At 50.9% G+C, this 21,075-nt stretch overlaps 1 protein-coding gene across 2 annotated transcripts in view; it reads right to left on the bottom strand.

The window, feature by feature from the left end:
* cfap20dc (CFAP20 domain containing) overlaps positions 1–21,075 on the bottom strand; it is a 692,307-nt gene that overhangs the window by 217,940 nt on the left and 453,292 nt on the right. For both annotated transcript variants that reach the window (XM_072472373.1, XM_072472374.1), the window contains one exon: positions 8,602–8,979. In XM_072472373.1, coding sequence (XP_072328474.1) covers positions 8,602–8,979 — 378 coding nt within the window. The remainder of the gene's footprint in view (positions 1–8,601; positions 8,980–21,075) is intronic.

The raw sequence follows: 21,075 nt of genomic DNA, 5'->3' as shown, positions 1-21,075 counted from the left end.
GAATTTTTATTAATGTACAACTGGAAAGGTAACGATCAGGTACAGAGCAAGTTATCATGGAGTTTCTTTATACTCCCCTGGAACTACCCCCATGCACGACTGTCCTCGTGAACGTCTTACAACCTTCTGAGGATCACCGGATCTGCCCTGATTTATGTCTGAGGGCCTTGTCACATGACCACTGTCTCGAGACCGCATAGTGGATCTGTACCTGCACCTGCTGGTTGGAGGGCGCACCACCAATTATATACAACACTGGCTACACGCAGATCACCACATCCTCCTTCCTTCGGAGATATTGTAGTTTGTTTACAAATATGATTACTACCATTACTCCATAGAATCATAGAATTTACAGTGCAGAAGGAGGCCATTTAGCCCATCAAATCTGCACCGGCTCTTGGAAAGAGCACCCTACTTAAGCCCATACCTCCACCCTATTCCCTATAACCCAGTAACTCCACCTAACCTTTATCGACACTAAGGGCAATTTAGCATGGCCCATCCACCTAACCTGCACATCTTTGGACTGTGGGAGGAAACCAGAGCACCCAGAGGAAACCCACACCGACACAGGGAGAACGTGAAGACTCTGTACAGACAGTGACCCAAGCCAGGAATCGAACCTGGGACCCTGGAACTGTGAAGCAACAGTGCTAACCACTCTGCTACCATGCCAACATAAGTATAAACATTAAAACAGTTTAACTAGGGTGTCCATAAACATGATATGCCTGGTCATTGTCTGTCCCTTTCGCACAGGTCAATGTGCCTCCCTCTCAGGATCACCCCTGTGATCATTTGGGCTGTTGCCAGCCTTTTCGAAGACCGGTTTACGTGCCGGTCTTTTGCTTCATAACTTCTTTACTCTGTGCCCTTGGAAGGCCTGCATCCGTGAATGCCACATGTGCGTCACCAGCTTCTTCTTTTCTTGTTTCTTGCCAGGGCGCTGTTTGCTGCTCCTCTGTATATGTTTTCTCTGGCTTGTCAATCATGACCTCACCTTCTTCTCTCTTACTTTTGTCAGTGGGATGAGCTAGCTCTGCCAGTCTTCTCCTCTTCCGCCTTCTTGGTTTAACAATTAGTTTGTGAATTCTTTTATTTTTATGTTTGGGTTTCGCAACCCCTGCTTCAGTGCTGGTCTGCACCCTGTGCTCGGAAGTATGTGGATGTTCAGGTGGAGCCTGAGCCACCAATGCGTCATCATGGGGTTCTGTGAACACGCCCAATTCTGTGGCCTCAACTGGATATTGGAGCGCCTGGCTCTCTGGTGCCTGAGTGGAGGTTAGATCTACGACAACAGGTGCTGCTCTTTTTTGGCTCGCCGGAGCAACACTCATTGGCTCCTCATCACTGGAAATGACGAAGCAAATACTCCCCAGGTCTGATGATCCAGGCATTGGGTCATCCTGGTCTTGTTCGAGAATATATGGGTGATCTGTTGAGCTGCATAGCAAGCTAATCATCAGCTCCTCCGCTGTTTCATTGTCTTCTACATCAGAGTTAATATCATCATACTCATCATCAATATCTTCCCACTCATCCTCAGTAGCTGTTTCACTCTCGGAGTGGTCAAACTCTTCAACATCAGAGTTAATATAATCATACTCATCATAAATATCTTCTTACTCATCCTCAGTATCCTCGAGGTTCAGTGAGAGTCCTGAAACGATGCACCAGGTTCCTCTGGAGCAAGCTTCTCTAAGATTGGTATAATGTCTTCTGTTCCGAGCTTGTTCAGTAGCTGGTCCTCTGAGGTATCAGCTACTGCATTCTCAGTTGTTATTTTTGAGTGCGCAATCTCAGGGCTCCCGTCCTTCTCAGTGTCCAGCGCGATCTAGGCGTCCCTTGTAACCAGCTCGTCATTCCCACCAAACCGCTGGAATAACGCTTTTTGGGCCTTTTCATTAGCCCGTCATTGCTCCTGCAAAATAAATTTACAAATATTTCATATTGGCCTTCATCTGGCTCATCTTCCACGCCATTACTTTCCACATTATCTTCAAAGTCATCATATCCATCTTTGGAGTATTCATCATCGGATTCAGCATTGTCTGCAATGATTTCTTCTGTAAAAGACAACACTGCACACGGAATTATGTGTTCTCGCAGGAGGGCAGCAAGTTCAAAGTTAGCCTTGAGTTTCGCTGCCATGCTCTTATTTTTTTTAAATAGAAATTTAGCATACCCAATTCATTTTTTCCAATTAAGGGGCAATTTAGCATGGCCAATCTACCTAGCCTGCACATCTTTGGGTTGTGGAGGCGAAACCCACGCAAACACGGGGAGAATGTGCAAACTCCACGCGGACAGTGACCCAGAGCCGGGCTCGAACCTGGGACCTCGGCGCCGTGAGGCAACAGGGCTAACCCACTACGCCACCATGCTGCCCCTGCCATGCTGTTATTTAGTATTCCACGCTGTGGAATGTCAGGAGGACTGAACAGATTAAAAAATGATTCTTTTGGTACAGTTTTCGTTACTGTTCTACGAGTGCTTCGGTTTAGTTTTAATTGTTCTCAACGTGACATTTTTGCCCTCCTTCCAGTCGATCTTACAGCCTGTGCACTCCATGATTTCTCATTCATCAAAGAAATAAGATTCAAGTTTGTCAGGCCGCGAATCCATCTGGTATGCTTTCGTAATCACCGCGTTTGTAAAATACTCATTGGGCTCGAACTTAAACTCCAGAGTGAAGCTCCTCGGCTTTTCAAGCTCTGAACATCTAACATTCATATCTTGTAGATGCTTTAAGACAGGCTCATCATGCTTCTGTATCATGCCACTAAGTGCATACACCTTCTTGAAAACTGTTAACCAGAAATCTAGAATGCTCTTTGGCTCTTCCTTTTCTTCATCTGATTCGTCGTCTTCTGCCTGGAGTTCTGCTGAATCATCATCATATCATCAAATAACTGCACTATTATATCTTGCTGGGATCTGTTGAGCTCAGCAAGCCACCCGTTGTCTGGAGCATACAATCGCTTAACTAAGTTCAGGGATTCACAAGCATCCGCTCCTATGATGGACCCGATTTTCATGTCCACTACATAAAACGGTAACATATTTGTTGTGTCTTGTCTGCAAATCTCAAGTTCACATTCACCAAACTTCTGCATCCTTTTCGTACCGTAGTATACTGGCAGTTCCGGCCTATCAAAGACTTTTGGCTGCACTTCTGTGTGGAGCCGAGGAGGTGAGCAGCAATCTTTTCTCACAGGCAAAGACACCGGGGAAGCTGGCCTTGCCATCCCAGTGCTCAGTGGGAGGGGACCCTCCGCAGGGGTGAGCTGCCATGGGAGGGTGGGGGGAGAGGTGCTGGGGGAGCAACTGGAGGGGCAATCGCTCACGGCACCACAGTGCTAACTCTTGGATCCCAACCCCATTCCGGGGGCAACCCCTGTCCCTGTCCGTCTGCCCCACCAGTCACCCATAACCCACGCTGACTGCTGAGGCCTCTGGCTGCGTGGCTGAAGGTAAATACCAATAGGGAATTGGCAATCGTGGTTAAGTGAGCACTTGACACATGCCAAGTGGGTCCCAAGTGGGTATGTGGGCCATGTAGCATGTGGGAGTCAAAGCCTAGCATTTCAATCAAACCTTGATGCCTAGACACTGTGTGGGAATCAACACCACACACGCAAGAGCCAACATCCGAAAACCCAGGGGATAGAACACAGCTCCGGGACACGACCATGGCCGGAGGGTGAGTGGGTGCCAAGGGGAGGGGGTGGTTGCCTGGAGAAACAGGCAAAGGGTCCGGAGGTCAGTCCGCACTTCGGAAGAAAGTGACAGAGGCATCATAATGGTTGTGCAAAAAATTGTTTAATGTGCTGTACAATATCCCATTTCCGAAAGTGACGCCCCCCATGGCACGGGTCCGGGTTGGCGCTCAGCGCCCCCCTCCACCCGGTCAATGTCCATAGGGCCCTGGGGTTCACGTTGGGACGGAGGGGCAGCTGGTTCGGGCCCCGGATGCCCCTGCATCATCTGGCTCTGCCAGCCCTGGTGGTTCCCTACTTCCACACCATAGTGTCGATGCCCTCGCTGATGCTCCTCAGTGGCTGGGACACATCCCCCAGTGACCGGGCCATGTGCTGCAGTGCCTCAGCCATGCCTATCTGCGACTGGGACAAGCTCCGCAGCGCCTCGGCCATTCACATCTGAGAGTGAGACATGTCCCTAAGAATCCCATCAAGGTCGTCCAGGTATTGGGTGACATCCCCCAGTGAGGCAGACATACTGCCAAGACCCTCAGCCATGGCCGTCACCGACTGCACAACGTCATGGACACCTTCACTCATGGTGCCGACGATGTGCACCAGGTTCTCCACTGCGGTCGCCACCCTAGCAGTGTGACCTCGGTGCCACGCATTGCCAGCGCCATCTCTTGCGCCTGTAGCCTCTGGGACTCCTCCAATCGGCCATGGATCTACTGGAGTGATGCTGACATCTCCCCCTGAACGTTCCGGCCGCTCCCTATCGTCTCCATCAGCTCCGGGTAATTCTGTTCCAGAGGCTCAGCATCAGGATGGGACCCAGCTGGGTCCAGGCATCCATCAGCCCTCCGACTGCTATCTTGCCTGGGGGTTCCTGCCTCCACCAGATGTACATCAGCAGCAGTGTGGTGCTCATCAGATTTTGCCCCAGACGCCTGACCACTAACATTCCCCACCGTGTGTATCTGCGCTGGTGGGGGATGGGGATGACAGCTGTGCTGAGACTACAACACCTGCATCCTCGGAGCTCTCCTCTGAGGTGTTCACCCCGGAGTCAGGGGAGGTGGTCACGCGTGATGGCCCAGCACTGACAGCTGCTGGGCCTGCGGAGGAATGAACATGTGGTCAGTGGGAGGGATGGGTCAGTCAGTCAGGCAATCACGTTTGACAGATACTCCGGGTGGAGCCTGGTGGCCCCTCACCTCTGCGGCATCCGCCAGCCTCCGCGTTGGTGATCATCCTGTCCTCGGTCACACCAGTCACCTCCAGGGCCCGCTCCTCGACGGAGGTGAGGATTCTCAAGACCGGCACCCCACCTCCAGTCTGGGCCCTCTCCCACTGATTATGAGAGTTTTTCCTGAGGGGACACAGAGAGGGCAGCGTTAATGACGCGTGTGGTTCACAGTTGTGGGGCAGGGGGTGAAGGGAAGGTTGGGGTGGATGGAAGGTTGAATGGTGTGGATGGAGGGAGTGCTGAAGGGGGAGGGGGACAGAGGGAGAGTTGGGGGTCGCCTGGGGCTTGCTCCCTTGGGGAGTTGGGGGCTGGGAATTTGGTGTATACTCACTCTGGTTGCCCGGTTAGGTCGTTGACCTTCTTGCGAGACTGGAGTCCAGTCCTCCTCGTCACACTCCCGGCGCTCACAGCTGCTGCCACCTCGACCCAGGCAGCACTCGGGGGAACAGGACATCCATCTTGGCCTCCACCCCATCCAGGAGCCTCCCCAGGTCAGCATCCCGAATCTAGGACCGTTCTCTTCAGCCCCATTGTTGCAGGCTGGCTGGGGTTGGCTGAGCAAGTTCAGTCTAAGTGCTGTCCAGCGTTGTTAGCAGGGGGACTAGCGAGCGTGGTCCAGTCGAATTACCTAGCGAGCCGGCATTCCGAGGCCTTGTTAAGTGGACCAATTAACATTGAATAGTTTTGCCGGCCTTGCATGGCCGAGTGCTGGGAAACCCGCGGCAACTCCCGCTCGCTTTAGCACTTGGAAGTATTTCCGGAGAATCGCGTCCAGTCTTTAGTTTTGTCCTTTTATTATTTTTGTAACCTCCAGCTTTAACTGCTGATTTACTCTTAGATTTGTACTTCCTGTAGTCTCTGTCCCTTCCTGTCATGGTCTCTTTATCATTTCCCACATTAATCCCTTTTTCACTTGCATCTTCCCGACTCTTAGATTTATCACAATTTCTCAAATTTGATCCCCTGCCCCCACTAGTTAGTTGAAACTCCTCTTTGGTTCCCTAATTATGTAGCTCGCGAGAGCAATGGTTCTGGCATGATTTCAGGTTGAGACGTCCCAATGGTACAGCCCCTATTTTCCTTGTACCCCATTCACTCCAATCAGCTGACTCTATCCTCAAGTTCATGAGTAAAGAATCAGGGGCGAAATTCTCCCCCAACGGCGGGATGCCCGCCGACTGGCGCCAAAGCCGGCGCAAATCAGACGGGCATCGCGCCGGCAAAAAGGTGCGGAAGTCTCCGCATCTTTGGCGGCCTAGCCCCAACATTGAGGGGCTAGGCCGACGCCGGAGGGATTTCCGCCCCGCCAGCTGGCGGAAATGGCGTTTGTTGCCCCGCCAGCTGGCGCGGAAATGCGGCGCATGCGCGGGAGCGTCAGCGGCCGCTGTCAGTTTCCCCGCGCATGCGCGGAAGCGTCAGCGGCCGCCGAAAGTTTCCCGCGCATGCGCAGTGGGGAGAGTCTCTTCCGCCTCCGCCATGGTGGAGGCCGTAGCGGAGGCGGAAGGGAAAGAGTGCCCCCACGGCACAGGCCCGCCCGCGGATCGGTGGGCCCCGATCGCGGGCCAGGCCACCGTGGGGGCACCCCCCGGGGTCAGATCGCCCCGCGCCCCCCCCCAGGACCCCGGAGCCCGCCCACGCTGCCTGGTCCCGCCGGTAAATACCAGGTTTGATTTACGTCGGCGGGACAGGCAGTTTCTGGGCGGGACTTCGGCCCATCCAAGCCGGAGAATCCAGCGGGGGGTCCCGCCAACCGGCGCGGCTGGATTCCCGCCCCCGCCCAATCTCCGGGAGCGGAGACTTCGGCGGGGGCGGGGGGCGGGATTCACGGCGGCCAACGGCCATTCTCCGACCTGGCGGGGGGTCGGAGAATGACGCCCCAGGGGCGGGATTCTCCAACCCCCGCTGGGTCGGAGAATCGCTGGGGGCTGGCGTGAATCCCGCCCCCGCCGAATTCTCCGGCACCGGATATTCGGCGGGGGTGGGAATCGCGCCGTGCCGGTTGGCGGCCCCCCGCCGGCGATTCTCCGGCCCGCGATGGGCCGAAGTCCCGCTGCTGGAATGCCTGTCCCGCCGGCGAGAATCAAACCTCCTCTCTTACCGGCGGGACAAGGCGGCGCGGGCGGTGTCCTGGGGGGGTGTCCTGGGGCGATCTGGACCCGGGGGGTGTCCCCACGGTGGCCTGGCCCGCGATCGGAGCCCACCGATCCGCGGGCGGGTCTGTGCCGTGGGGGCACTCTTTTCCTTCCGCCTTTGCCATGGTCTCCACTATGGCGGAGGCGGAAGAGACCCCCTCCACTGCGCATGCGCGGGGATGCCGTGAGCGGCCACTGATGCTCCCGCGCATGCGCCGCACGGCAAAGTCATTTCCGCGCCAGCTGGCGGGGCACCAAAGGCCTTTCCCGCCAGCTGGCGGGGCGGAAATCAGTCCGGCGCAGGCCTAGTCCCTCAAGGTGAGGGCTCGGCCCCTCAAGATGCGTAGAATTCCGCACGCTTGGGGCGGCGCGATGCCGGACTGATTCGCGCCGTTTTTGGAGCCGGTCGGCGGACATCGCGCCGATTGCGGAGAATCCCGCCCAGTTTCCTCAATTAGGTTTTCGAATAATGATTCTGCCAAGTAGACAAATTTTTTAAAATTTTACTTTGTGACTGATTTTGTTTCTTGCATCATCCTCAATTCTTCCTATTCTTCATTCTGAGCTTGAGGAATCAGAATACTTCTCTACATCTGCAACAAAAGTTAACATCTGTGCCTTTGACAATGCTTCATCATAGGGCTAAACAGCTGGCTTGTAGGAACAGGCGCCGGAATGTGGCGACTAGGGGCTTTTCACAGTAACTTTATTGAAGCCGACTTGTGACAATAAGTGATTATTATTATTATTTTTGTCGAATGGGCCCAGACTGACTATCTTGAGGCTCTCTCCAGTCTCACATAAAACATAGAATACACAAATGAGCACAACATTTCAGAGGTTTCACGAATCCTTCATCACTCCCATTTTCTCTTGATCTCGTATTTTAATTATCTATTTTATGCATAACATATGTAATTTGACTATTTTTTTAACATCCTTTCATAAAAATGATCAAATGGAAATTTGACAATAAAATACGGCATTATTTTATGATGGAACTATGACTCACAGCTGTGTACGATTTGAAGCCAAGTCTATCATAAGAACAATAACAGCAATAATCAATGAACTGGAGTAATGAAGGCCTGGAATTGGCTGAATCAGCATTAAAACACCCATGCATATTGTACACAAGTATTAGATGATCAAAATAAATTTGAGGTTTCCGATAATAAACATTGAAGTTCATAATTTTCTTTGGAAATTTAAATTTATTTTTATGAAAAAAAGGGTAAAGCATTTAAGTCATTGTCCTTTTATTCCTGCTGACAGTTTACAAATGAGCTGGTTGATGGCATGGAAAATATCCTCACTGCTTCCAAAAAGAGACAAAAATATATCCTCACAGCTTGCAATAAGATACAAGAAGCATCTCCTATTTTCCAGCACAAACACTTTGATAAGCACAAATTTAAAAAAATACTTTTTATCAAATAAAAACCCTATCTTGAATCAATTCAGATTTTAAGAAATAAAGCACAAGAGTGTTTTAAATCAGGAAAAAAAAACTTACCCAAGTCTCTGTTGTTAGTCTTGGATCCTCCTTTGGGATTTCCTTTAAGGACCTTTTTACCATTGACGTCCTGGATTGGTTAGCTTGACCATCTTTCACCTTTATCATGCTTGATGTAGAATCTGGAGCATCTATTCTGGTGGGAGATCTGCTTTGGATTGGAGTGATACTGCTGTGAATTCTTTCTTTGTCTATTTTGATCAAAGCAGGAAAAGGAGTTCCTTTGAAAGTTTGTTTGCTTGAAGCAGTTTTTATGGTTCTTTCAGAGGATACTGACATTGAACTGTGGGATACATCGTTGACCAACGAGGCTTCAGAGCTACTGGAACTTGTCCTGGCATCTGAGGGCTGTCTCGGAATGCTATTCAGCAAATCATCCTAGGGTTTGAAAAATAATTTTGTTACTCAATGTAAATTTCTATTTAAAATTAAAAGTTTCTCAGAACTAATAAGGAAATAATTATAACATAAATTAGTACGTGGTATAACATTACTTCATAGCCCCGATGCTAGCTGCTATTCAAAGTGGCTTCCTCCACTTAGGTACTGTCCTCCTCCCTTTCAATTCTGCCACCATTACCCCACCTTCTTAAAAACACATTACCCCTCTGCCCTTGCAAATGATCACCCTATCTCCAACCTGTCTTTCCTCTCCAAAGTACTGTCTCCCTAATCCTGCTGCTCTTTTCCTCAACTCCAATTAATGCTTCCACAGCACTGACATCTTCTGTGACTGTTAAGCTGGTGCATTTCCCTTTTTGTCCTCTTTGTAACTTTTAACACATTTAATTACATCATCCTTCTCCAACACTGTCTAGGTCACATGTCCATCAGGTGTAGCCTGAGTATCTTCAGCAATATCGTCACTCTCTTTACACACATTGTTGCCTTTTCAGTCACTCAATTACCTATTCTTTGCTTCCTCCTCTACCTTATTTAAATTCTGTCCCTTGGTGACATTACCCAAAGGCAAAGGGTCAGCTTCCACAAGCACACTGTTGTCAGGCAGCTCTACTTCTTCATTATCTGTCTCGACTCCTATAACTGCCTGTGTGTGACAGATTGCTTGTTGAACATCTAGTCTCAGATGAGTTGTAATTTCTTTCAGTTAAATGTTGAATACATCACCATAAACATTGGAGCCTTCCCTCTCTCACCCTGCCACTTGTCTCTTGTTGAATCAAACTGTCCACATCTCGGTATTGTTTTGTTACCTGTGTGGTAGGTAACATGTGCTACTCAAACCTTGGTTAGTGATGAGGTCTTCTGAATCTCGATGAAGAAGACTCGAACTCGTCCAGTAGTAACAAAAGATTTATTGAGTAACTATAACAATAATTGCATGAGTTCTTTACTTTAACTTTGATACTAGTGATAAGGTTAACAAGATCTAACTACGGTAACTATACGTTACTCAACTAGCCATCTGAACTAATCTGCTTTTGCCTTGGTCACAGTGCACCCAAGAGAGAGAGAGAGACCCAATGTGATTGCCTTTTATACCCCTGTTGGTCCGGCCCTCTAGTGATCATGTGGTGCTACTGATTACACATTAACCCCTTGTGAGATCACTACATCCCCCCTTTTTTCATGTTACATATTTTCTGTATGTTGTAAAGAAAATTGAACAAACATACTGGAAGCAGTTTGCAATTGCATTACATAAAATCAATGAGTTAGTCCGTCAAATGTTAATACATTTAGCCTCTTAGGTTTTTTCGCTTGCGTGAAATATCTCATAGAAGTTACAGTGCAGGAGGCCATTCGGTCCATCAAATCTGCACCGACTCCTGGAAAGAGCACCCTACCCAAGGTCAACACCTCCACCCTATCCCCACAACCCAGTAACCCCACCCAACACTAAGGGAAATTTTGGACACTAAGGGCAATTTAGCATGGCCAATCCACCTAACCTGCACATCTTTGGACTGTGAGAAGAAACTGGAGCACCCGGAGGAAACCCACGCACACACAGAAAGAATGTGCAGACTCCGCACCAACAGTGACCCAAGCCGGGAATCAAACCTGGGACCCTGGAGCTGTGAAGCAATTGTGCTAACCACAATGCTACAGTGCTGCCCAAATAGGTAGACAAATGATGTTATGTACAAGTTGTGATGATCTTGATGATTATACAAAGCCAATTAAGATTTATGAGTCCAATCTTAATAAAAATAAACAAATCATCTTCTTGGGTTTCGGATTTGTCATTGTGCTCTTCACTTTGGGTGGTGCAGACTGCTTGTTCCAGGGTGTTGTGAAAGTTATTTTTAACTGCTGGTGTAAGTTCGGGAATTGTTCTGTCTTTTGAGTTACGGAAATTGGGTTTTGCAGCTTTAAATTTCTTTTTAAATGTTTTCGTGCATTTCCCTTTTAAGTGGGCGTGGTCCGGGTCCTCTGATGTCATGCCGCTTGTGACGTCATGCGTAGGGCTCGATTGCGCATGCGCAATCCGAGTTTCCTTTACTGTGCACTCTTTTCGCAACTGGGCAAGCGCGGCTTCTCTCGCATGCGCAGAACACTGTTTCGCCGGTTTGCGTCTTTAAAAAAAATATATATTTATTAAAGTTTTTTAACACAATTTTTCTCCCTTACAAACAATAACCCTCCCCCTCGTAACAAAAAAAACCCGAGAAATCGCGCAGAGCAAGATATGTACATGGCAAAATGATATATTTACACAGCTTTGTACACTGGCCCTCACCCGTACGTGCCAGTTTCCCCAACACTTCATGTTATCTCTTGCTCATCCACCCTCCCAGGCAGTCCCCCCTTTCCCCCCATTCCCCCCCCCTCCCAGGACGTCCCCTCCACCCCCCCCCCCCCCACCCCCCCAAGGTTGCTGCTGCTGCTGACCGACCTTCCTCTAACGCTCCGCGAGATAGTCTAGGAATGTTTGCCACCGCCTGTAGAACCCCTGCGCAGACCCTCTCAAGGCGAACTTAATCCTCTCCAACTTTATGAACCCAGCCATATCATTTATCCAGGCCTCCAGGCGGGGGGCTTCGCCTCCTTCCACATTAGCAAGATCCTTCGCCGGGCTACTAGGGACGCAAAGGCCAGAATGCCGGCCTCTTTCGCCTCCTGCACTCCCGGTTCGTCCACTACTCCAAATATTGCTAGCCCCCAGCTTGGCTTGACCCGGACTTTCACCACCTGAGATATTGCTCCCGCCACTCCCCTCCAGAACCCCTCCAGTGCCGGGCATGACCAAAACATATGGACATGGTTCGCCGGGCTCCCTGAGCACCTTCCACATCTCTCCTCTACCCCAAAGAACCTACTCAACCTCGCCCCCGTCAAGTGCGCTCTGTGGACCACCTTAAATTGTATCAGGCTGAGCCTGGCACATGAGGGGGAGGAATTAACCCTACCTAGGGCATCAGCCCACAGACCTTCCTCGATCTCCTCCCCCAGCTCCTCCTCCCATTTACCCTTCAACTCTTCTACCAGCGCTTCCCCCTCTTCTTTCATCTCCTGGTGTATTTCCGACACCTTGCCCTCCCCGACCCATACACCCGAGATCACCCTATCTTGAACTTCTTGTGCCGGGAGCAACGGGAATTCCCTCACCTGTCGCCTCACAAAAGCCCTCACCTGCATATATCTAAAGGCATTTCCCGGGGGTAACTCGAACTTCTCCTCCAGTGCCCCTAGGCTCGCAAACGTCCCTTCGATGAACAGGTCCCCCATTCTTCCAATCCCCGCCCGATGCCAGCTCTGGAACCCCCCGTCCATCTTCCCCGGGACAAACCGATGGTTACCCCTGATCGGGGACCACACCGATGCTCCCATTGCACCCCGGTGCCGTCTCCACTGGCCCCAGATCCTTAGCGTTGCCGCCACCACCGGGCTCGTGGTATACTTTGTCGGCGAGAGCGGCAGTGGTGCCGTCACCAACGCCACCAGGCTCATTCCTTTACAGGACGCCATCTCCATCCTCTTCCATGCCGCCCCCTCTCCCTCCATAACCCACTTGCGGATCATCGCCACATTTGCTGCCCAGTAGTAGCTCCCCAGGTTTGGCAGCGCCAACCCTCCTCGGTCCCTACTGCGTTCCAGGAACCCTCTCCTTACCCTCGGGGTCTTATTCGCCCACACAAACCCCATAATACTCCTGCCTACTCTCTTAAAAAAGGCCTTAGTGATCACGATGGGAAGGCACTGAAACACAAACAGAAACCTCGGCAGGACCACCATTTTGACCAACTGCACTCTACCCGCCAGCGAGAGCGGTAACATGTCCCATCTATTGAAATCCCCCTCCATTTGCTCCACCAACCTCGTCAGATTCAGTTTATGTAGGGTCCCCCAACTCCTGGCTATCTGCATCCCCAGATACCGAAAGCTCCCCTCCGCCCTCCTCAGCGGTAGGTCCCCTATCCCTCTTTCTTGGTCCCCCGCCTCTAATACAAAAAGCTCACTCTTCCCTACATTGAGCTTAAAGCCCGAAAACTCCCCAAACTCCCTTAGGGTCTGCATGACCTCCACCATCCCCTCCATTGGATCCGCCACGTACAGCAACAGGTCATCCGCATATAGCGACACCCGATGCTCTTCTCCCCCTCGGACCACCCCCCTCCATTTATTAGACTCCCTCAATGACATGGCCAATGGTTCGATCGCCAATGCGAACAACAGGGGGGACAGGGGGCACCCCTGCCTCGTCCCTCGGTACAGTCGAAAGTACTCTGACCTCCACCGGATCGTCACTACACTCGCCATCGGGGCTCTGTAAAGGAGCTTAACCCAATTGATAAACCCTACCCCGAACCCAAACCTACGCAGCACCTCCCAGAGGTACTCCCACTCTACTCGGTCAAAGGCCTTCTCCGCGTCCATAGCTGCCACTATCTCCGCCTCTCCCTCCTCCGATGGCATCATTATCACGTTTAAGAGCCGCCGCACATTGGTGTTTAGTTGCCTGCCCTTTACAAATCCCGTCTGGTCCTCGTGGATTACCCCCGGGACACAGTCCTCGATTCTCGTGGCCAGCACTTTTGCCAGCAACTTTGCATCCACATTGAGGAACGAGATCAGCCTGTACGATCCACATTGCAGTGGGTCCTTGTCCCACTTTAGGATCAAAGAAATTGTTGCTTCCGACATTGTCGGGGGCAGGGTCCCCTCCTCTCTTGCCTCATTAAAGGTCCTCACCAGTAGCGGGGCCAACAGGTCTGCGTACTTCCTGTAGAACTCCACCGGGAATCCGTCCGGTCCCGGGGCCTTCCCCGCCTGCATGCTTCCCAAACCCTTGCTCAGCTCCTCCAACCCAATTGGTGCCCCCCAAACCAGCCACCTCTTGCTCCTCCATCCTCGGGAATCTCAGCTGATCTAGGAATCGTCTCATCCCCTCTTCCCCCGCTGGAGGCTGGGATCTGTACAGCTCTTCTTAAAAGGCCTTGAATACCTCGTTTATTTTCGTCGCACTCCGAACCGTGGCTCCCCTTCCATCTTTGACTCCCCCTATTTCCCTCGCTGCCATCCTCTTACGGAGCTGGTGTGCCAGCATCCGACTAGCCTTTTCCCCATACTCGTAGGTCGCCCCCTGCGCTTTCCTCCACTGTGCCTCCGCCTTCCCTGTGGTCAACAGGTCAAACTCTGTCTGGAGCCATCGTCTTTCCCCAAGTAATCTTTCCTCCGGGGCCTCTGCGTATCTCCTGTCCACTCTCAAAATCTCCCCCACTAACCTCTCCCTTTCCATACCCTCTGTCTTCTTCCTATGAGCCGTAATGGAAATGAGCTCTCCCCTGATCACTGCCTTCAACGCCTCCCATACCACCCGCACCCGCACCTCCCCGTTGTCGTTGGCCTCCAAATACCTTTCGATACACCCCCTCACCTTCCCACACACCACCTCGTCCGCCAGCAGTCCCATATCCAGCCGCCACAACGGGCGTTGGTCCCTCTCCTCTCCCAGCTCCAGTTCCACCCAGTGCGGGGCATGGTCCGAAACGGCTATAGCCGAATACTCCGTCCCCTCCACCCTCGGGATGAGCGCCTTACCCAGAACAAAGAAATCTATCCGGGAGTCGGCTTTGTGTACATGGGAGAAGAAAGAAAATTCCCTGGCCTGCGGCCTTGCAAACCGCCATGGGTCCACTCCCCCCATCTGATCCATAAACCCCCTAAGTACCTTGGCCGCCGCCGGCCTCTTTCCAGTCCTTGATTTGGAGCGGTCCAGTGTTGGATCCAACACTGTATTGAAGTCCCCTCCCATTATCAGGCCTCCTATCTCCAGGTCCGGAATGCGCTTCATGAATCCTGCATCATCCCAGTTCGGGACGTATACGTTTACCAACACCACCCACGTCCCTTGCAGCCTACCGCTCACCATTACATATCACCCTCCATTGTCCGCTACAATAGTCTTGGCCTCAAATGACACCCGCTTTCCCACTAATATTGCCACCCCTCTATTCTTCACGTCCAGTCCCGAGTGGAATACCTGTCCTACCCATCCCTTTCTTAACCTGACCTGGTCCGCCACCTTCAGATGTGTCTCTTGGAGCATGGCCACGTCTGCCTTCAGTCCCTTTAAGTGCGCGAACACTCGAGCCCTCTTCACCGGCCCATTCACGCCCCTCACATTCCACGTTATCAGCCGGATTGGAGGAGCTCTCACCACCCCCCCACGCCCCGCCGACTAGCCATCTCCTTTTCTGGGCCAGTCCCGTGTCCACGCCTCCTCACCCGCCAGTCCCCCAGAGGGGGGACCCCCGTCCCGACCACCTCTTCTGTGTCCCATTCCCTTTCGGCCAGTGCAGCAGCAACCCTTTTTCCCCCCACTTCTCCCCCTCCCCTCCGCTAGACCCCTGTCTAGGTTTTTTGCTCCCCCCATGTCACTCCCGTAAGTCAGCTGACGCCTGCTGACCCCGGCTTCCCCCGCCGTCCCATTGACCTCCCCGCGTGGGAGTCTCCCAATCCATATGCATTCCTTCGTTCCCCTTCCCGCCTTTCTTCCCACGCGCGGGAAAAAACCCCGCGCTTTCGAAAGCCCGCTCCGCCCCCTCTGGCGCAGTTCCTGTCTCTCTCCCCCAGCCCATGTAACATTTTCTGCGCGTAATTGACCCCCTATATACAACAACCATCACACATCAAACCCCAAAACATCCCCCACACCCTCACAAACCCTCAGTTAGAGTCCAACTTTTCGGCTTGTACAAAGGTCCACGCCTCCTCAAAGTGATAGTGTTGGCCCTTGTATGTGACCCACAGTCGCGCTGGCTGCAGCATTCCGAATTTCACTTCTTTCCGGTACAACGCCGCTTTGGCCCGGTTGAAACCCGCTCTCCGCTTTGCAACCTCCGTGCTCCAGTCCGGGTATATTCGGATCTCTGCATTGTCCCACTTACTGCTCCGCTCCTTCTTGGCCCATCTCAGGACCCACTCTCTGTCCGTGAACCGGTGGAACCTCTCCTCACCACCATCGCCCTTGGCGGCTCATTTGCCTGGGGCTTCTTCGCCAGCACCCGATGTGCCCCGTCCAACTCCAGCGGCCTCGAAGGGGCCTTCGTGCCCATCATTGTCTCGAGCATCGTGCTCGCGTATGCCCCGGCATCAGCCCCCTCCACTCCCTCAGGGAGACCCAGGATTCGCAGATTCTTTCTCCTCGACCTGTTCTCCAGGTCTTCGAGTCTTCCCGCCCACCTCTTGTGTAGCGCCTCGTTCTGCTCCACTCTCACCGCCAGGCCCACGAGCTCATCCTCGTTCTGACTGACTCTTTTCTGTACCTCCTGGATCTTAGCTTCGTGGGCCTTCTGCGTGATCCCAAGTCTTTCAATTGCCGAAAGCATAGGCGCCAACATCTCTTTGCGCATCTCCTCGCGCTGCTCCTCGAAGCAGCGCTTGATGAACTCCTGCAGCTCCCCTTTGTCCCTGGCCGTCGCCATTTTGTTTTCTTACCCTTGCTTCTCCCGTTGCTCCATTGCCGCTCCTTTGGCCGTTACACTTCTGGTCCGTTTCATAGAGGTTGGCAGTGTTTGCTTCACCAGTCTGCCCCAAAAAGTCTATGGAAACTCCTGAAAAAGGTCTGAGAGTCGGTTCCAGACGGGAGCTGCCGAATGCGCAACCTACTCCTCCATGGCCGCCACCAGAAGCCTCGTCCCCGCCTCTTCAATGGCCTTGGTAGATCCTTTCACAGTTGTTCCCTCTGCTGCTAGAATTCACCTTTGATAGAGTCAAGTCAGATTGCAGCTTTAAGCTTGCCCTTCCCCCGCCTGCATGCTGGAAGAGGCCCCTGTCTATTGCTGCAGATCAAGCCAAATCCTTCACTGTTTCTGCCGGGTCTGGCAGCCAAAAGACACAACATTCCTGGGGGACACCGTCAGGGGAATGCTGCAGTCTTCCTCCCACACCGGGAAATGTCAAACAAATGCCGTGGGGGCCCTGTAAAAGAGCCCAAAAGTCCGTTCCAAGCCGGAGCTGCCGAATATGCGACCTAGCTCTGCATAGTCGCACCCGGAAGTCCGGTTTGCGTCTTTTAGGGTAGTGCGCATGTGCAGCCTGGCCAGACAGGACATGCGCAAGATGGCTGCCGCTCAGAATTTCCGTCTTCTTCTGCTTCAACCCTGCCTCTGCCTCCGGGTGAGTTTTCGCGCCATTTTTACCGATTTTGTTTTCTAGATAATGATTCTGTGTTTGTAAAGACTCAAAGTATTGATTTTGTTTTTGTTCATAAGCAAGGCATTTTTGTATAGCAGTTTCTAGAGTTAGATACTTATCGTGTGAAAGTTCTTCCGTCAAATCTTTGTCAGATAGTCCATAAATGAATTGATCCATTATCATAGTGTCTCTGAAATCAGCATAATTACAGCCTTGTGGTATTAACTTGAGATTTGTAATTAAAATCAGGGATGGGCCCTCTGGCATTTATGACAGGAGTTAAATCTTTCCAGCATCTCACCAGTCTGACTCTAACAGTATTCATCAAATTTTTGGAGGATTACTTCTAATTTGGTGTTGTCTTCACCTTCTAAGTAATTAAAGCAATTATAGATTTCTCTAGCTTCATGGCCTCCTATTGAGAGTAGTAGTGCTATTTTCGTCGCATCAGAGACCGTGCTTAAATCATTAGCTGCGATAAATATTTAGAATATCTATTCAAATCTTTTCCAGTCGTAACTTAAATTACTGGTTGTTTCCAGCTGCCCTAGAGGTCCAAAGAATCACATTGTTAATCGTCAAGGATCCATTTGCTGCGAAGTCTTTCACAGTCGAATATCTGGTCTGAATTTTCTTCTCTTTTTGTCTAACCTAATCTAACTAGTTCTGTTAAAGCCAATACACCTGGTACCATGTTTTGCTACCTGTGTGGTAGGTAACATGTGCTACTCAAACCTTGGTTAGTGATGAAGTCTTCTGAATCTCGATGAAGAACACTCAAACTCGTCCAGTAGTAACAAAAGGTTTATTGAGTAACTATAACAATAATTGCATGAGTTCTTTATTTTAACTTTGATACTAGTGATAAGTGTAACAAGATCTAACTACGGTAACTATACGTAACTCCACTAGCCATCTGAACTAGTCTGCTATTGCCTTGGTCATAGTGCACCCAAGAGAGAGAGAGAGAGAGACCCAATGTGGTTGCTTTTTATACCCCTGTTGGTCCGGCCGTCTAGTGATCATGTGGTGCTACTGATTACACATTAACCCCTTGTGTACATGCACATATAGAGATCACTACAGGTATCCCGTTTGATGCTGAGCTGAGCTCTAATCCCATATCCACTCCATCTCTGACTTCTTTGACTCGCGTTGCCCCACTTTCACCCTTCCACTTTGCCGATGAAAACCACACTGATATCTATTCTATCTCTGAACTATTCCAGTGCTTTCCTTGCTGGTCTCTCATCCCCCAGTCTCTGTAATCTTCAGCCCATCCAAACCTGTTGTGCGTGTGTGTGCGGATGGGGGGGGGGGGGGGGGTTACGTGATTTCAGCACGAGAGCGGCTGCATTTTCATGAGCTCTGGCTCTGCTCATCTTCTAATCCTTTATTTAGTCCTGGTGTACATTTCCTATTTGTCTTTTCTTGGAATATATGTCCTGCGCTATGTCCCTGGAGGATCCTGATTGGTGTTTTGCAAAGAGGGGCCGAGTTAAATTGCAGAAAATAATCATGGCGGTCGGAGTGGATTGGGTTGGGTCGGGGCCCAGCATGCAGTGGCGTTGTTGCTGGTGAGCGGACGTTTGCCTCGGCGGTTCTGTGAGCATCCTGATGATGGCCGCAATTGAGAATGTTGGTCTGGATGAAGATCTCGGCTCAGTGGTGCAAGTCTTTATAACTCACTTTGACTATTTGCGAGGTATCCTTGGGAGAACGGTCAAGGCACATGAGAGAGATCTTGCATTTGGAAGAGCACTTTCCCTGGTAAGGGCCCGCCTTTGAGACACCGAGATCCTGCTCCATGGCGTGTCATCTATCCTGTCGAATTTGGGAGGTAAGAGCTGGGCAAGGTGTGTACATGAGCCTGGTCTTTGGTGAGAAGTGGGAGGCAAGTTCCTGATTGAGTTTGAAGATTGGCTGCCATGCTTTAGTAGTCTTGATTTGGAGGCTGTGTGCATCAGGTTCGATGGAGCATGGAGTATCCGATCTTCAAGTCCTGGGGAGGGTTGGGGCTGTTGACGACTGGTCCAATATTATCCTATTCTCTTTGTTCATCATGAAGGGTTGGAGAGGCCAAACGGGTCGAGTCTTTCCCCCAACCCAGCCGGCCTTAGGCCGGAGCGGCAGCATAGTGGAAGTGAAGGTGCTTCATTTGTTGGAATCCTTGAGAGACCCTGAGAAGTATTTGTCGATCCTGCGCTCTTGTGATTATTGTCATTATATACACACAAGTATATGATGGTGCAGAGACAGATGCTGACTGACACACTGAAAGACCAATCAACACACAGAACACACCAGCCAATCACCAGACAGGACACGGCCACTATATAGCCGGAGGGCACTAGTTTTCCAGCTCATTCGGGATGCAGCCCCTGAGACAGCCACAGCCCATGATCAGTAACACGAACATCTACCATGTGCTAGCAGTATAGTCTGGTCAGGTTAGCCTCAGGTCTCCAGTCAACCTAACATAGTGTCAACCCACAGTGCAAGTATGTTTAACAGTTCATAGCTAAATAAAATAGAGCTGTACTTCTACAAGTGTTGGTAGCGTGTCTCTCTCACTGCTCTGGTAAACGCAGTCCTCGCAGACCCAACACATCAATTATGTTGTTGATTATTTATTGTTGTCTTTTCTCCTGCAAAGGCGTGTGAGCTGTGAGCATGAGAGTGAGTGTCGTCTGTTAACCTCTTCTAACAAAAATCATATTGAGTCGATTAAGTAAAATGTGGTCTGTCTACAGTTGTAATCCTTTTTATCATTATCTGTTAAAATCCTTTTTGGCACTCCTTATTTTGTTTTTAATGAAGATGAGTGGAGCCAGGGAGTTGTGGAGGGTGGATGGTGAGGGAGGAGTCGGGTGATAGGGTTAGTTAAGTCCTCACTGTGATTGAGGATAGCCCTCCAGTTAGAGTTAACAGTATCAGGTTTTTATTTTGTTTTTTATTATTTGGAATTTAAGAATTGCGCCTTTCTCCTTCGATGGCCTGGGCAGATTATGTATCCTGGAGAGGACTGGGTCCCATCTGACTCTTCCTTGTGGTTGGAGTTTTTCTTCTGGGTCCCTTTTTTTTTTAAGAGCTATCTGAATGGGAGGATATGAGTGATGGTGCACACTGATGTGGGTTAGGTTAATCCTTGGTTGGTCGATTAAAGAGTGAAGTTGTTCTCAGTATCCCTCCTGTGATGGTGGAAAATGCTGGGTGATGGTTGATATTTTTAGATCAGTCCGGGCATTCTTCACTTCGGGGTTTTTTCCTTTTTTTTCTCTCCTTCCTTTTTTCATTCAGCTGAGCAGGGTGCTGTCACTAATCATGGTCCAGTACAGTAGTTTAGGGGAGGGTTCCCTGGTCATACTGGGGAAGAGGGAATCGTCGCTCCCTCCCAGGGCACCCAATTGTTAGGTATCTTGACGGTTCTTTTTCTCTTTGGAGATGGGGTCTCCTCGGTTGGCGGATTCATCCAGTTTTTTTCAATATAAATGGGGCGGTGCTCTGCCCTGGATGTGGTTGGAGAGTTGAAAGTCGGGCTGGGGTGTGGGGGTGGATGGGGTATTGATTCCTGTGTGCCGGGAGGTGCTGGGCTAGGTCAGGTCTATTGCAGTGGCTGGTATCCTGTTATCCCCTGAAGCTTGGGATGCCCCTTCTTGAAGGTGCCTATTAGGGATGTCTTGAGAAATTAGGTCTTGCTTCTTCGGTGTGCCAGGGCCTGGAGTTGAGCTGGGTCTTGTATTTTGGTTGATACCCCGAGACCTCCCTGGGGGTGGGATTCTCTCTTGTTTGCATAAGTAGCTTGTTCTCTTCTTCATTGTTGCATCGGCATGCACCAGAGAAATAGGGTACCAGAGCTGGGCCCTGATC

Source organism: Scyliorhinus torazame, chromosome 13 (genome assembly GCF_047496885.1).
Source record: "Scyliorhinus torazame isolate Kashiwa2021f chromosome 13, sScyTor2.1, whole genome shotgun sequence".
Taxonomy (NCBI): domain Eukaryota; kingdom Metazoa; phylum Chordata; class Chondrichthyes; order Carcharhiniformes; family Scyliorhinidae; genus Scyliorhinus; species Scyliorhinus torazame.
Note: the sequence above shows the minus strand (reverse complement) of the source record. Positions and strands in the feature narration are given on the sequence as shown.